This window comes from Ochotona princeps, chromosome 1, assembly GCF_030435755.1.
Source record: "Ochotona princeps isolate mOchPri1 chromosome 1, mOchPri1.hap1, whole genome shotgun sequence".
NCBI classification, from domain to species: domain Eukaryota; kingdom Metazoa; phylum Chordata; class Mammalia; order Lagomorpha; family Ochotonidae; genus Ochotona; species Ochotona princeps.
Genome location: NC_080832.1, coordinates 119,524,504 through 119,540,272, shown reverse-complemented (window position 1 = coordinate 119,540,272; position 15,769 = coordinate 119,524,504). Strand labels below are relative to the sequence as shown.

Sequence of the window (15,769 nt, the reverse complement as noted above, 5' to 3'; positions counted from 1 at the left end):
AGCCTAACCAAGCCTACTTCAGTGTAGTTGTAATTAGCTTCTTTATTCTGTGCAACCAATGAGATGCTCTTACAGCCTAGAAAACCAACAGAAGCCAGAGAGCTTTCCCCTACAAAGTTACCAGCACAGGGCTAAAAGGGCTAGAAGCTGGGAGACCCAGTACTGCAGTTTCGATTCACCACGTTGAGTGACTTGATAGCTGGTTCTCGTTGTGCTTCATTTTTCAGCCCATGAGTTGTGGTTTCATGCAACACTAAGGCGATGTCAACATTTTCACATGCACCTTTACAATGGTGCAGGTGATTGTACTTGTCCTGAAATTTTAGTGTCACCACCAGGGGGAAATGTTTCGACAGCCCTTTCAGAGGAACAGCTGGTTAATGCATGTCAGATCAATTGCAGGTTTTGTTTCACAACTGTTTTGTGTCACCAATGCAGAAATCAGAGAGAGCATGGACACATTACTGTTTGCTGCATCTTCCTTATTCCATGCTCCCCTGCCTCCTCCCACCACCCCAGTCTCCTGTGCCCTGGCCACCACTGTCCTCTCTCCCCCAGGATCAGTGACCAGCAAGGACCAATACTTGGGTGTAGGCAAGAGGATAGCTTTCTCTTTGCTGGAAGATTCCTAGACTGGGTTTTTCTGAATAGCAGCCATACTTGCTATCATGACCATAGATTATCACAGTATTTAATCTATGACATAAATGTGTTGGATGACAGAAATTTCCTCATTTTTTCTGCCATACTATGCCACATCAATATAGAACAAGCTTTAGACCTGAGATTTATAGGAAGCAGAAGTATTTATGGATTTGTTTTATCTTCTGCTCCAAACTTACCATATTTGGGGCTGGCATATTGGTTCAACTGGCTAATATTTCTCCTGCAAGCACCAGTATCCCATATGGCTACTGGTCATGTCCTGGCCACCCCATTACCCATCTGGCCTCCTGCCTGTGGCCTGGGACAGTAGTGGGGGACAGCCCAAAGCCTTGGGATCCTACACCTGCGTGGGAGACCCTGAGGAGCTTCTGGCTTCTGACTTCAGATTGACTCAGTTCTGGCTATTTGGCTTTTTGGGGAGTGAACTAGGGGATGGAGGATTTTCCTGTCTCTCCTTTTTTTCTGTAAATCTGCATTTCCAATAAAAGTAAGTAAATCTTTTTTAAAAAACCTAGCATATTCACAAGTTTCAAAGGACTTATGAAACAAGTATACTTGATATTTTAACTGACATGTAAAATAAAAATTGTTTTTTAAAAAAGATTTATTTATTTTTATTTTAAAATGTCTCAGAGACAAAAGAGAAAGATCCCCTCTACACCAGTTCATTCCCCAAATGGTTTCAGCGTCCAGAGCTGGACTAACCCAAAGTTGGTAGCCAGAAGCTTCCTCCAGGCTTCCCACATGTGTGTAGGGGCTGAAGGACCTGAGCCATCCTCTGCTGCCCTCTGAAGCTATAAGCAGGGAGCTCATTCGGAAGTGGAGCAGTCGAGTCTCAGGTGGAGGGCTGGCTTGCTATGTCACTGTGCCAGTTCCCCAAATTATTTCTATGTGTGTTTTGCTCTCCCCGCCCCATCAGAGATTTAGCTCAAAGCTGTTGGGCAAAAAGGAATGAAAACTTAAAACCATTATGATGAGCTTTGAAAAGTTTTTTTTTTTTCCTTTTCAGAATTGTGCCTAATTTCAGTTTAAGGCCCTAACTGCCAGTTCAAATCTTTATTGTCTAGCACTCTGAATCTGGTTCCGGTAGGCCCTGAATTGACAAGGAGAAGTACTTTGTGAGGTTTGCTCTTTGACCATTATGATTAACGAGCTCTCCCTTGAAAGCATTCCAGTGGGCTGCACAGTTAAGTAGTCAGCTCCTGGCAAGGTGAGGTTCTGAGTGTGCTGCCCAAGTCAGAGTACCTCACTGCATCTGAAGATGCCTGCAACTTGCCAGGACTGAGGGCTACATTCCTGGCTGGATCCTTTGAACTTCTGAGTGCCGAGGTTGCTGCAGGCTTCCCACCACAGAGCGGAGGTGGATGTGGTATTTTTCGCTCAAGTGGTGTCTATACAATAAACAAAAGTGAGCAATGTTTAATAACCCTGAATCATCGGGCTGGAAAAGAGCATCCCAGCATCTGCCCCAGGTCTCCCAGCAGGGAAGCAATGATCTAGTTGCAAAGAACAGCGGTTTTGAGAGTCACATCAGATTTGTATCCTGGACGTTTTAGAAAACCTGCCTCATGAGACACTTGTGAGGACGAGCAACAGTAAAACGGCATGTCCGATGTGGTAGAGGCCCAGTTCCAGCAGGGAGTCTCACATCATTTCTTTAAAGGTCTCACTGGAGTCTTCCTGTTGATCTCTCATCAGAATGGGCAACTGCAGTGTAATGCTTACCTGAAGAGTGGTGCCAGATGGTTTGAAAGTGCCACAAGTGGTATGTAAGGCACAGTCACAAGACTTGGAAGTATGCATTTCCTAGAGAGTGAACTGTTTGAGAAGCAGAAAGGCCTGACCTATTCCTGGGTTTGGTCCTTATGCCCTGCCCTAAAGCAGTGATGTGCAGAAGGCATTGACAGGAATATCTGCCCAGCCCCCACACACCTGCTCACATCTGCGTCTGCCCAAGCGTGAGTAGTCAGTAGCAGCCAGGGAATGACAAATGGTATCTGAGTGCCCGTCCTGCCTTCCATCTCTTTCTCTGCTTTCCCACTGGCCTTGTCTTCTGGGGTCCCCACCCTCAGACCCTCAGCCACGTCTATGAGAGGCTCACCTTGTCATAGACTGCATCTGTGTGTGTTTTCTGGTTCTGTCCTTGTCTTTGTTGGTCCATTTTCAGGGCAGGAATCTAATGGTAAGTAGGTTTCTGAGAAAGTACAGTCCAGCCTCCCACACTGGGTTCATGGGATTACTGCATTCAGCTCCGTGTTGGTCAAGCCATCAGCATTACCTGTAATAAACTGTGCTACCTCCTTCCCTTTCTGTTCCAGTGTCAAGGAGAAGCTGGGGCCAGCAGCCCCAGGAACATCAAGAGCAAAAGCAGCGGCCCTCCAGCCGAGATGGCCGTCATGGCAGCAAGTCCAGTGACTCCGGAGAAGAAGCAGAAAAAGAGTTCATTTTTGTGTAAGGGCCACCCTGCATAGACCTCCCCGGGCAGGGCGCCTGGGTTGCCAGCAGAGAGGAACAGGGCAACACCTCTTCTTCCCAGACACTCTTCTCTTGGTGCTTGAAGCTCTCCTTTCTTTGCCCCTTCCACCCCACTTTTTTTTTAAATATAGAGAAAAATATCTATTTCTTGGTGTTCAAAGCACATTTGTTTGGTCTTCGTCCAACCCTTAGCATTTGATACTTGATTTCTAAACATTCCTTCTTATGCCTTCAATGAAAGCCAGCAATGATTCCACGGGCCCTACTTGAATTTCTCTGAGGCAGCTACAGATTGTCCTGCAGGATGGGTCTGGGGAGGTAAACAACCTGATTAGACACACTCAAGTGACACCATCCAGCCTGCTGTGGGGAGCTGCTGAATGTGCTTGTGTCGGATCTGCACACAACTCGATATAGCAATTTATTCTTGATGTATGCAATTGCACATTGTAATTATATTAACAGAGCACACTAATAAATAATTTGTATAAATTATATATATTAGATCTTGGGTATGGTTTTTACATTCTCCCGTGGGGAACTTCTTCCTTCCTGATGTGGAATTGTACATTTAGTACTAGGTGGGTAACACTTGCATACCATCATCGAGCACAGCTAAGAACAGAGAAGCCTGCGACTGATTCCACCACCTGCCCAGATGAATGTATATAGTTGATTGGTTTGAGATTTTATGAATATTCATGTTTTGGGAGGCCTTTAATTTCTGTCTGCATATTAGCTTTTAATGTGTGATTTTCAGAGAATACTTTGACACCTGTAAAAAGAATCAAAATACTACTCTTTATAAGACATTTCACAAATATTCACTTACATTACAGACTGACGGTATTTTATTCATATGTATATTTATACCAATAAAATGATTTTACAAGTGGAATTTTGACTTTGTTCAAGTTGCTTTTTTTGTAGTGGTGAACTTTGATTTTTTTTCCTAAGATCAAGAATAGTCACAATGTCACATGATCAAGCTGGGAACCATTACTTTCAAAATAAATGTAATTTGCTTATTCTTTATATATTTAAAATAATTTATATTAGAAACAAGTTTTTATATTAAAATATATATTATTCTTTACATAAAGACTTGACTCAGAAAGGTAAAGAATTTCAAGTTTCAACCAGATCCTATTTGCACAGGACTGAGCGAAGAATTATGGTTTGAGTAGTTGATGCAGCTTGGTTGTCTACTGAAGAGCCCTGGGAGGTGAGGCTTGTGTGATGGAACCGGCTTGCTGTACAGCCCCCTCTGCTGATGAGTCCGCAGCATAGAAACAGGGACCAGTAATGCAGACTGGATGTTTACAGCCACTCCTAACTCATTCAGGGCAGAGGGACCCAGGATAGTTTCCTCCAGCTGTGTAGGTCAGTGGGAACAGACTGGCAATGCTATCTAAGTGGGGGAAGCCTGTGAAGTCCAAGACAGGGGGCCTTGGGCAAGAACTCCAGGGAACAGCGTTTGGGCTTTGCACTCACTCAGAGCAGAGTCCCAGAGGACATTTGGCCTATGAGAGCTTTACTCAAGGTGATGCTTGACCAGCCTGGGGCGTCCTCTCCCTGACAAATCATTTTGGAATTGGCTGCTTGTGTATCGTGTTCTCAGGTGATCAAGCTTCCTACCAAAGCTAGAATTCACACTCTTGTGATGCCCTTTCCAGTTGTTGCTTTGATTGGCTATCAATTCAGCATCTCCAGGATGATCCACAGAGATCAGAAGTTCCTCAGTGTGTCCTGGGTGGTGCTTTGTGAGTATAAGAGCAGCATGCTCGGTAAGGCACAGACAAGTTTAGTGATCCTTGCAGAGAGCTCCAGGGCTCAGAAGACAGCTCTGTGGAAGGGCAGAGCCTTTTTTCCGTTTCTGTAGATTGGACGTACTGATTTTGGCCAATGATTGCTGAGCTTGCTCTTAGCCCATGCCAAGGATTTTTAAACATATTTATTCTTTTTTTTAGGCAGACTTTATGAAGAGAAGGAAAGACAAAAGAAAAAGATCTTCCGTTTGCTCATTCATTCCCCCAAATAGCTGCAATAGTTGAAACTGAGCTGATCCTGGCCAGGAGCCAGGAGCTTCTTCAGGTTTGATGGGTCTCTCGTTGACAGCCCTAAGAGCCTGACCTTTCCCCTGCAGCAGCAGGGGAAAGCAGCAGCACCTGCAGACAGTGACCTGATCTGCCATTCCAACTGCTGGTCCAGAAGCCAGCACCACTGTGGGCCAGGCACGCTCAGAAAGCACCAGATCTCGACTTGCTGATGCTGAACTAAGCTTTGGAAAGGATTCTTATCCTGCAGGACATGGACTGGGGAGGATTCAGGGTATTGGTAAGGTTGAACTGCAAAACAAAACAAGGCAGTTAGCTTCATTGATCTCATTTGCAATTTAGAGTTTTCTTTCATTACCAATATATGCAATAAAGCATAATATTATTAGTACCCGGGACTGCACAGATTCTTTCAGTATAATACACCTCACATCTAACTTAAAATAGTTACAAGTATGAAATTGGATTAATGATTTAATAAGGAAGTGCATTTATTCCTAAACTTAAAAAAACATATTTTAAAGGTATTTCAATGTAATTAATTTCCTTTGTATTATGCCACCTTATTCATATAAAATTTGTCTAAAATATTTATTGACTTATTTGAAAGGCAGAATTACAAAGAGTCAGACCTTCATTTGCTGGTTCACTCCCCAAATGGCTATAAGGAATTGAGGTGGGCCAGGCAGAGGCAGGAGCCTGGAACTGCATCTGAGTCTCCCACGTGGGTGCAGGGAACCTAGTACTTGGGCTTGGGCCATCTCCACTGCCTCCCCAAGCTCATTAGAAGCGAAGCAGTCGTGCTCAGGCAGTCACTCTTCGGGGCCTTGGCATTGTAGGTGGTAGCTTAGCTAGCTGTGCCACTGCACTGGTCCCATATAAAAAAATGCTGAGAAATGCTTGGACCTTATCAGATGGCCAAAGGGTTTGATAGTCCCCGAAGGTTAGGAGTCAGCTCTGAGAACCAGCATCATAGGCCCAGTAGGATAGAACAAGCGTCCTCTCACACAGATGTTTCTTTAAATGAATGAGAAAGTCTTATCTTGGATGCATTTTCTGTCCTCCTGGACCATGGATGCTCCCTGAGAACTTCTCTCTTGGGCCCTGTTTATGCAAACCCTCCAAGTCAATAATGATCGGGAGGAAGGTGAGGTAGGAATGCATGCTTTAGGGCTCACCATGGCCTTGGAGGGGGTGGTGTATCCATGAGTGTGCATTGTGGGCACAGGACAGACACGCACGGAGGTCAGTTCCTGTCCCCCAACCCAAAGGTGGAGACAAATCTTCTGAGAGAGGACATGAAGGCTATTTGCAAAGGTAACTTTTCTTAGTCTGGCATGGTGGCAGGATTAACAGAAGACAACTGCTTTGGAAAGATGGTTACTTGCCATTGCTAGTGTTGGCTCCACCCCACACAGGTGGTTTGCACGCCACAAAGGGTCAGGTTAGGAGGCTGTGAGTGCTGGGGCGGGGGAAAGGAAGGCAAGGACTTTTATTGTAGTTTCCGAGTGAAGAAAAGAGTGAGTGAGGTCACCTGATTTAGGCTCGCCTTGCTTGTGTAATCACAATGGACTCCAGGGCAAAGGAGCTGGCTAGAGGGCGGGGTGGTAGCCTTGGGTGCCAGGGTTCTGGCTTGCCGAGTTTGAGAAAGGTGTGCTCTCAGGTGATTGTTGACGGTCTGTAAGACACAGCACAGTCCCTCTATGCCAGCAAGGGCTCCAAGATGCCAAAGCATTAGGATTACAGAAAATAAAAGGCACTGTGACTACAGAACTACCTAGGAGTCCTGGTTGGAGGGAGGGTGTCCTCTGGGGAATAAGATCTTTTAAGAGAGATGCAGTGTCCATGAGCAGAGGCCCCCAGAGCTTCCTGTCCAGATGGAAAGTGGGTGTGGGTATATCCCTAGCTCTGGGCCTCTCCCTGGCCCCTGCTGCAACCCTGTCTTGCCACAAGTCTGGTGGGTGGGAGAGGAGCCTAGCTTCCCTCACCCTATGGTACAGAGGGCACCTTGATGGTCCCGAGCAGCCTGTCCCACAGAGGACTTTAGGGTTGACTGGGCTGGGCCAGTCAGTCAAATTGCCAAGGAAGCACCCACTCTGGGGATGTCACGGTGCAGTCTTGTCCAAGGAGACCACTTCCACCTTCTAATTTTACCAAGTAACTCTATCGCTAATGAGTTCATTGAAACAAGAAGGATAGGGGAGGAAGCATGAACATGTTAATTAGATAGATTCTTCCTGGAAGAAACAAAAGGATAGGCCTTCCATCTTGCTAAATCTCATTTTATGTAATTGAATGCTGGCCTGTAGTTTGCTCTCCAGTTACTCCTGCAAGGCAAACAAAAGCCAGACCCCAAGGTGCGTGAGGGAATGTCAGCACAGCCCAGAGTGCTGGCACCTTGTGCTGCTAGCATTGACATACAAGGAGCCAGAATGGCAGCCACGGACAAGCCAAGCTTCCCCAGTGCGCTGTACCATGCGAGTCTCTAGCAGATTTTATGTTGGCAGCTGGTTTGGAAATGCCCAGCTTTCAGGCTGTAGGGACTGAGACTGAGTGATGGTCAGTGCCTGGATGTCTTCTTGGGTGGCAGACAAGGCTGGAGCCATTGTTGTTAGAACAAGATGGCTGTGTATTAAGGGAGAGGAATGAAATGGACCTTCCCCTAGAGAATCCCAGGCAGATTAAAAAGCAAGCATGAGTCCTGAAGCTTGGAGGGAGTGCTGTTCTGCCATCACAGCACCAGAGAGCATTTTTACAATGCCAACACACGTTATGGAGGCTTCCAGTGGTTGCTTTCCTGAAATCTAGATTTACAGTGTATGTCTTTCTTTCCCTAACCCCTAAAAACACCTTAAGCACATGGCAGGCTCTTTGCCAGTTTGTGAAGTTGTACAGTATTTGTTGAGCATGAATGATACATCAGGGAAGTGGCCTGTTGACACCAGGGCCCCTTGCTTTGACACATGGAGCTAAGAGTCTAAAGAGATGAAAGTAAATAAGTAAATGAATAACAGTTTCACTGATGCTCAACATTCACTGAAAGAGCCTCATAGAGGATGCAATGCCTCGGACTGTAACTTGGAGTCTTTCCTTGCCCTGCCAACACTGGGATTCTAGGATGGCAGTGGAGGAGCCCCTGTGCTCAGGCTACCTCTTGGCATTTTGTAGTCAGCAGAGTACAATGTAGGAAAATCTGTTCCTGTAGTTTCCAAGAGGAACCAAATGATCTTCCAGTCTCTGAGGCTGCCTACAGTGGGTTCTGGAAACATCTAGGGATTCCCTTTTAGCTTTTCCCCAGGTCATTGTTGTCCCTCTGTCATTCATAAGACCTGGGCCATGACCACTTCATTAATTATTAACGAGAATTTATGGAGCATTTGCTATTTGCCAAACATTAACCTGTGAGTCTCCTTGCTGCTTGGAGACCACACCTGGTCCAGGATTATCAAAGACCTGGCCAACCCATGATCCAGTCCAGCGGGCTTAAACCTCTCAGTAAATAAATAAATCTCCTGAATACTGCAGGGATTTGACTGAGGGACCCTAACCAGTTAGCTGAAGTTTGCTGTTTTCTTTTTATCTCATCATTTTTTCCCACTCTTGGCTATAGTAGATTCCTATTCCCTGTGGGTTCTCACTGGCATCTCTGCCCCTTACTTGTCTGGTACTGTCTATGGCGTGTGCCAAGATGGCAGTCATTTAACAACATTGTTCCATCTACTTGTGTGTGTAGGGTATGAGAGATTGAGAGAGAGAGAGAGAGAGAGAGAGATTGTGTACTCAAAAAGACAGAGCCAAGCATCCAGAGCACCATCCAGCCTTCTCCGTGGTAGCAGGGGCCCAAGTAGTGGAGCCATCTTCTGTTCCCTCTCAGAATGCATTAACAGGAAAGTGGATTGAAAACAGTTGCCAGGAAGGACTTGAACCAGCACTCTGTGGTAGGATGTCCCAAGAGTTGATTTCACCGACTCTGCCACAATGTTGGTGAAGATGAGGGTTTTTTTTTTTTTAAGGTTTATTTATGTTTATTACAAAGTCAGATATACAGACAGGAGAGACAGAGGGGAAGATCTTCCATCCGATGGTTCACTCCCCAAGTGAGCTGCAATGGCTGGTACTGCGCCGATCCGAAGCCGGGAACCTGGAATCTCCTCCGGCTCTCCCATGCATGTGCAGGGTCCCAAGGCTTTGGGCCGTCCTCGACTGCTTTCCCAGGCCACAAGCAGGGAGCTGGATGGGAAGTGGAGTTGCCGGGATTAGAACCAGTGTCCATATGGGATCCCGGCACGTTCAAGGCAAGGACTTTAGCCACTAGGCCATACTGCCAGGCCCAAGATGAGGGTCTTAATACATAAATGTTCCTAACATTGTTTTCCAAGTGCACAGTTATCCACAACTGTTGGAGAATAAGTCTTTCAACAAGTTGGAGAGGGCAATACAAAGAGAAAACACCTGAGCTGTAAGTCAGGCACTTTTATGCCTTCTCACTTAGTTAAGCCTCACAGCAACACCCTGCGATAGGTAGTATTACCATTTAAACCTTAAGAATGTGGAGCTCAGAAATGCTGAGTAATGTACCCAAGGTCACATTTTATGGCTAGGCAATCTAGTGCCAAAAGTTAATTATAGACACCTGCTATACAAGCCATCTCCTCATTGGCTGTCCACAGCTTTGGGAGTGTGGGATGAAGGAGCTGAAAGTGAAAGACAAGTGCGTGGGCCCATGAGTTCGAAAACTCACCCCATACCTTTACATGAAAAGAGCATCTACATTGCCTGCCCCAGGGTGGGTCCTGGCACTCACACCCCCATTGGTGAGCAGGGCCCAGTCTTCTCCAGCATTTTCTGTAGTGAAAATCCCACTGAGGCTCATTGTCTTGCAATCAGGAGCCATCAGAAGCCAAGAACAGCCAAGCTGGTCAAAGCATTGATTGTAGCTTTAATTTCAATCACTTGTGGAGAAAGGGCACTGATTAGCTTACAACACCCTCACAAAGAGAAGTTGGGGAAGTGGCTGGGCCATTTGATGCATGTAGGTGCAATCAAAGGCACCCTGTTCTTGCCTACGCCAGGGCCCAAGCCTGGGGCCAGCTCCCTTTGCGATCAGGTTCAGGGACAGCAATGGGAGCGGGGGCGGGGAGAGTGGGCCAGCACAGATTGTTTCATAAATTGCTTTGAAAAGAGACCTGGAAAAAATGTTCCAAATGTCTACCCTCTCTTGAAACAATAATATAAAAAAAAAGTTCAAAACTGAATGTAGGGCATCTCGCCTAGCTTTTCAGGGGTACGTTTGTTGATGAACTAGACAGACAAGCAGGGGGGAAAGAAGAGGACTGTGACTGAGGAATGCCTCAGGAGGTCCTGCCCATCTGCTGGCCTAGGGACTGTGTCAGCTGATCCTGAGGAGGTGACCTGGCTTCTCTCAAAGACATCCAGACAGCCTTGCTACCTGGCCTCAGCATGGTCTACATTTTGGCCTCTAGGTGCCCCTTTAACTTGCCAATGGGGCGGCTGTCTTGAGGTGGAGGTAGGTGATGCGCAGCCTGAATACAGAGGGTGTATGCAGGGTGGGTGTGCAGTAAGTAGCAGTAACCAGAATTTGTGGTGTGTAGTAAGTAGCAATGACTGGAGACTTGGCAGAGACCACAGACTTGTCCTACAGGCACAAAGGAGAGAGATGTGTAGGCAAGCCAAGTCTGCACTGAGGCGACGTTGGGACTTAGCAAGATGTCAAGATCCGTGAGCAAGTTTCTGAAAAATGGGAATAATGGCTACCTGCCTTTTCAGGTCATGGTGACAGCTGAATATGAATTTGTCAGTGCTGCCTTGTACTTCTGTGTCAGTGTTGAAAAAATGAAAGCTACCACTCTGATTCAGTCATTAGTGACTACACTTTGTCATGGTTGAAAATAGTGGGGCATCCGAGTGGAGCAGTCCTTGATGGACTGAGCAGGTCAGGGTCATCTGGCCCACAGACCCCAGGTAAGTTGTTCTGGAGTCAAAGGTTCTCACAGAGTTGTCTCAAACAAAGAGGGAGAAAGCTGCATGCCTGCTGCAGCTGACTTGGCTACTGGAGGGTTGCTCAGCAAAGTCACGTCATCAACAATGACATGGCTCATAGTAGTTGAGTTGCTGTACATTCTTGGGGATGCCATAGAGGTCCAAGTCCCCAACTATTTCATTTTATCTTCCAGTGTAGTTGTGCATGTGATACATGTTATCATGCACATTGTTTGATAATGAATTATTATTTTACTTTTTCTTTTACAGTCAAGACATTTTATTATCATACAGTTTCTCCTTTAAAGTTATCCCCCCACCCACTTCCCCTTAGTTCTATGGAACCCCTTGTCTGATTTCCATCCCTATGAATTTGCCTATTGGAGCTGCATAGAAATGGAACAACTTTCCCCAGCTGTAGATGCCTAGGTTGTCTTGTAATTAGGCAAGTGTTACACTGCTGGGAAAAAGCCAGATAATAGCTGGCAGGCATTCTGGGCCAGGTTAATGTCAATGCTGTGTTAACTATTCCAGTGTGCCAACATAGTCAGCTATTTTTTCTCCTTTAAAAATATTCAAGGAACTGCGTGGCAGATGCCAGGCTAGGACACACAGTCCAGGTCCCTAGGCATGCTGTGCAGTGCAGTGGGGTGGGGTGGGGCTGCAGGTCACCCAGAGAAGAGGCCTGGGGACGTGTTGAAATGGGGGCCACCAAGGGCATGTTTAACAGTTGAAGAGTGACTTCCGGAGGCCCAAATTGGCCACAGATGTTGTGGCTGTAAATTGCCCTGAATGGAGGTTTGGGGATGTGTGGGTGGGGATGCCACTCAGGAAGTACATTACAGGTGAGGTATGATGTTTGGGGGACTTCCATGGACCAGGCCACTGTTCACAGGTAAATGAAGGGACTGAGTCTGGGTGGTTTGGAGGGGAGGCTGGAGACATGTCTGGAAAAGACCAGGACACCTCTCCACATGGGACAGCTGGGCTGGTCTAGCAAGAATCAATCACAGCCTACACGCACACATAAAAGCTAGGGCTGAGGGATTTACCTTGTGGGACCAGGCAATAGTTCCTGCCAGTGAGTGTCGGGGTATCAGGTGGGCTATGTTGGACTGGGTCATGACAGTCACTCACATGTGAGAGAAGCTGATCTGGTTGCAGATTCTGTGGGGGAATTTGTGGGCTTATCCCTGTGGGACTGCAATACCTGTTGGTTTATGTGAGAACTGGGAGTGGTGACAGGCTGAGCTAGACATGACCACAGAAATTACCAACACTTACAGAAACTGGGATTCGAAGTAGGCTGAGTTAGCCTAAGCTACAGCACCCACAAGCAGACCCAAGAATTCTGTGAGGGGAGGTGCCAGGACACAGAATCCACCAGCACTCACAAAGGCTGAGACTAGGGGAAGAATTATGCTGGGCAGAGGCCTAGCACCCACTGACTTGCATAAAATATGGGTCTGGGAGTGGGCCTGGTAGAGAAACTTACAGAACTCCCCTGCTAGTCTGTAGTCTCTGTTGGTGAGCAGCAGAGTCAGGACTGAATGTGTGCCAGACCAGGCACACAAAAAATGCTCCACATCTTGGAAGATGTGTGGGTTGGCTCGGGGAGGAGGGATGGGCAGGTGGGGCACAGAATGGGCAAGGCCAGGCCAAGTTGTAGCACACTGGCATGCATTGGAGCTAGGATGAAGGACTGGCCATGCTGGGTTAGGCTGCTTTACACCCCTGCTTAAATGAGAGCCCAGCATGGGGGCAGGCGTTGCAGGGCCAGGCTGCAGCACTCACCAGCAACAGTAGGGACTGGGGGCAAGCCAGGTTGGTCAGGCTGCAGTATCTAGTGGCAAGTGCTAAGATGGCCCGTGGGTCATGCCAGGCTGGGTTGGAGCAACCACCGACACATGCAAGGTATGTGGCTGGGGCCCAGTAAGATGGCTCAGTGCCTTATCTTGCACACTCTAGGAATCCCTTGTGGGCACTGGATTGTGTCCTGGCTGCTCCACTCCAATCCAGCTTCCTGTTTATGGCCTGGGAAAGCAGTAGAGGATGGCCCAAAGCCTGTGACCCTGTACTCACATTGAAGATGTGGAAGAAGTTCCTAGCTCCTGGCTTCAGATCAGCTCAGCTCTAGCCATTGCAGTCACTTTGGGAGTGAATCAGCAGATGGAAGATCTTTCTCTCCAAAGATCTAATCTGTCTTTCCACTAAAAAATAAATAAATCTTTTTAAAAAATCTGTGATTATGAGTGTGCCTGGTTGGGGAGCCCTTGTTGGGCTATGGTTTCCCATTAGAGAGCATGAGAGCCAGACTGGGGTGACAAACTGGGATGGACATAGCTATAACATCCCTCAGCATGTGTGTGGACTGTGTTTGGGGGTGTACAAGACTTGGCTGCGCTCCAGCACCCTCTGACACTTGTAAAAGCCAGAGTGGGTATAGAATAGGCTGTGCTAGGTCATGGCACCTCTCAACCACTTGAGGGCTGTGTGGGACTTGGCTGTAGCACCCACTGATAAGAGTCAGAATGAGTGTGTGCCAGTCAGGCAAGAATGCTCTACCTGCCAATGAATGCTGAGACAAGAGCTGGGCCAAGCACCCACTGGTATTTGTAAAATTTGCGACTGGGAGGTGACCTGATAGAGAATCTTAGTGAATGCTCTATTTGGATGCGGTCCCCACTGGAGGGAGTGAGAGCTGAGATTGGGAGCAAACCAGACCAGGCCAGGTTACAGTACGCACCAGCATACAAGTGGGTCAGATCTGGGAACTGCACCCACTCCACAGCACCCATTGGCAAATGTGAGAGTCAGGACAGGGTACAGGACAGGACAGGTTGGGCTGCAACACCAACCAGTTCACATCAGCACTGTGACTGAGGGCTGGCCAGGCTGGGCTAGGATGTAGCACTCACCAGCGAAAGTTGGAATTGGGGGTAGGTTGGATGGAGCCAGGCTGCAGCACCTGCCAGAGAATGCCAAGTTTGAGATGGGTTATGCCAGGCTGGGCTGTAGCACCCACCAGCATACACAAGACTCCAGAAGGGGGTGAGCCTTGCAGGGGAGCTATGGAGGGGCTTCCCTGCTAGGCTACTATTCCCACTGGTGAGTGTGAGAGCTGAAACTAGGGGTAGATGGGCCTGGGCAGGGTGACAACAACCATCAGCTTGCATGAGAGCCAGGTTTGGGGGGTGGCCAGGCTAAATAAGGCCACTGCATACACTGGTATGTTCATGAGCCAGAGTAAGTGCAGCTTAGTTGGGTCTTGCCACAAAATCTGCTAACAAATGCCAAAACTGCGGGCAAGTTGTGTCAGACTGGGCCACCATTCCTGAAAAATGCAAGATCTGAGGCTGGCAGTGGGCCTTGCAGAAAAACTGTAGACGGGCCCGGCGGCGTGGCCTAGCAGCTGAAGTTCTCGCCTTGAACACACCGGGATCCCATATGGGCGCCGGTTCTAATCCCGGCAACTCCACTTTCCATCCAGCTCCCTGCTTGTGGCCTGGGAAAGCAGTGGAGGATGGCCCAAGCCCTTGGGACCCTGCACCCGTGTGGGAGACCCGGAAGAAGTTCCTGGTTCCCGGCTTCGGATCGGCGCAGTACCGGCGGTTGCGGTCACTTGGGGAGTGAATCAGTGGATGGAAGATCTTTCTCTCTGTCCCTCCTCCTCTCTGTGTATCTGACTTTGTAATAAAAATAAATACATCTTTAAACAAAAAAAAAAAAAAAAAAGAAAGAAAAACTGTAGGCACCCTCTGAAGGTCTGTAGCTCCCACTGGTGAACATGAGAAGCAGGGCTAGGGGCAGGCCTGACTGGACAAGGCAGCAGCACTTGCTTACCTGTGTATGGGATGGATAGTGGGGTTGGTCTGGCTGTGTACAAGAGTCAAATGGGATGCAGGATGGATCAGACCAATCTGTTGCACATACTAGCATGAACAAGAACCAGGGCTGGGGGCAGGCATGGTGGAGGTTATTGGGGTTAAGCTGATTAGGTTGCAGTTCCTGCTGGTATGCATGAGGGCTGAGTATATGGTAGGCAGGGTTAGGCTGGGTCTCAGCATTCATTGATTTGTATATGAGATGAGGCTGGGGACAGAACTGATTGGGCGACTACAACCACCAGGGTGTGTGTAGGTTGATGTGGGGGCAAACTAAGCCAGACCCTATGCTGCCTGACACACACAGAGTCAATTTTGGGGTCTCCTAAGTTGAGGTTTCTTTGAGGATCCTTCCTGCTGGACCACTGGACTCAAAACTCGGACAACAGGGAAAATCACAGAATTTATTGTTTGTTCTTGGAATTTGTGTGTCAGAACTGGGCCTCCTCAGTTCCTGATACCAGTACAGTGCAGGGGGAACATGCCCAGAAGCACAGGAGGGGATGGCAGCCAGCTCATTGAGGCCTTCAGAGGATATCTAGTACCATGTCAGAAGATGGAGGGCAGAACAAATTGGACAACTCTCCCGGTCAAGCTATAACAGCAAATATCTGGCAAGTGGAGACTCTAGGAGGACTATGTCAGCCATTAGACTTTGGAAATATTTCCTCAACCATGGAGCAACCA

General features: G+C 47.7%; 1 protein-coding gene across 7 annotated transcripts in view; it reads left to right on the top strand.

Moving 5' to 3' along the window:
- Positions 1 to 3,285, top strand: part of CARMIL1 (capping protein regulator and myosin 1 linker 1) — a 323,242-nt gene extending 319,957 nt beyond the window's left edge. For all 7 annotated transcript variants that reach the window (XM_058667065.1, XM_058667059.1, XM_058667053.1 and 4 more), the window contains one exon: positions 2,985 to 3,285. In XM_058667065.1, coding sequence (XP_058523048.1) covers positions 2,985 to 3,121 — 137 coding nt within the window. In that variant the 3' untranslated portion in view covers positions 3,122 to 3,285. The remainder of the gene's footprint in view (positions 1 to 2,984) is intronic.
- The last annotated feature ends 12,484 nt before the right edge of the window (positions 3,286 to 15,769 follow it).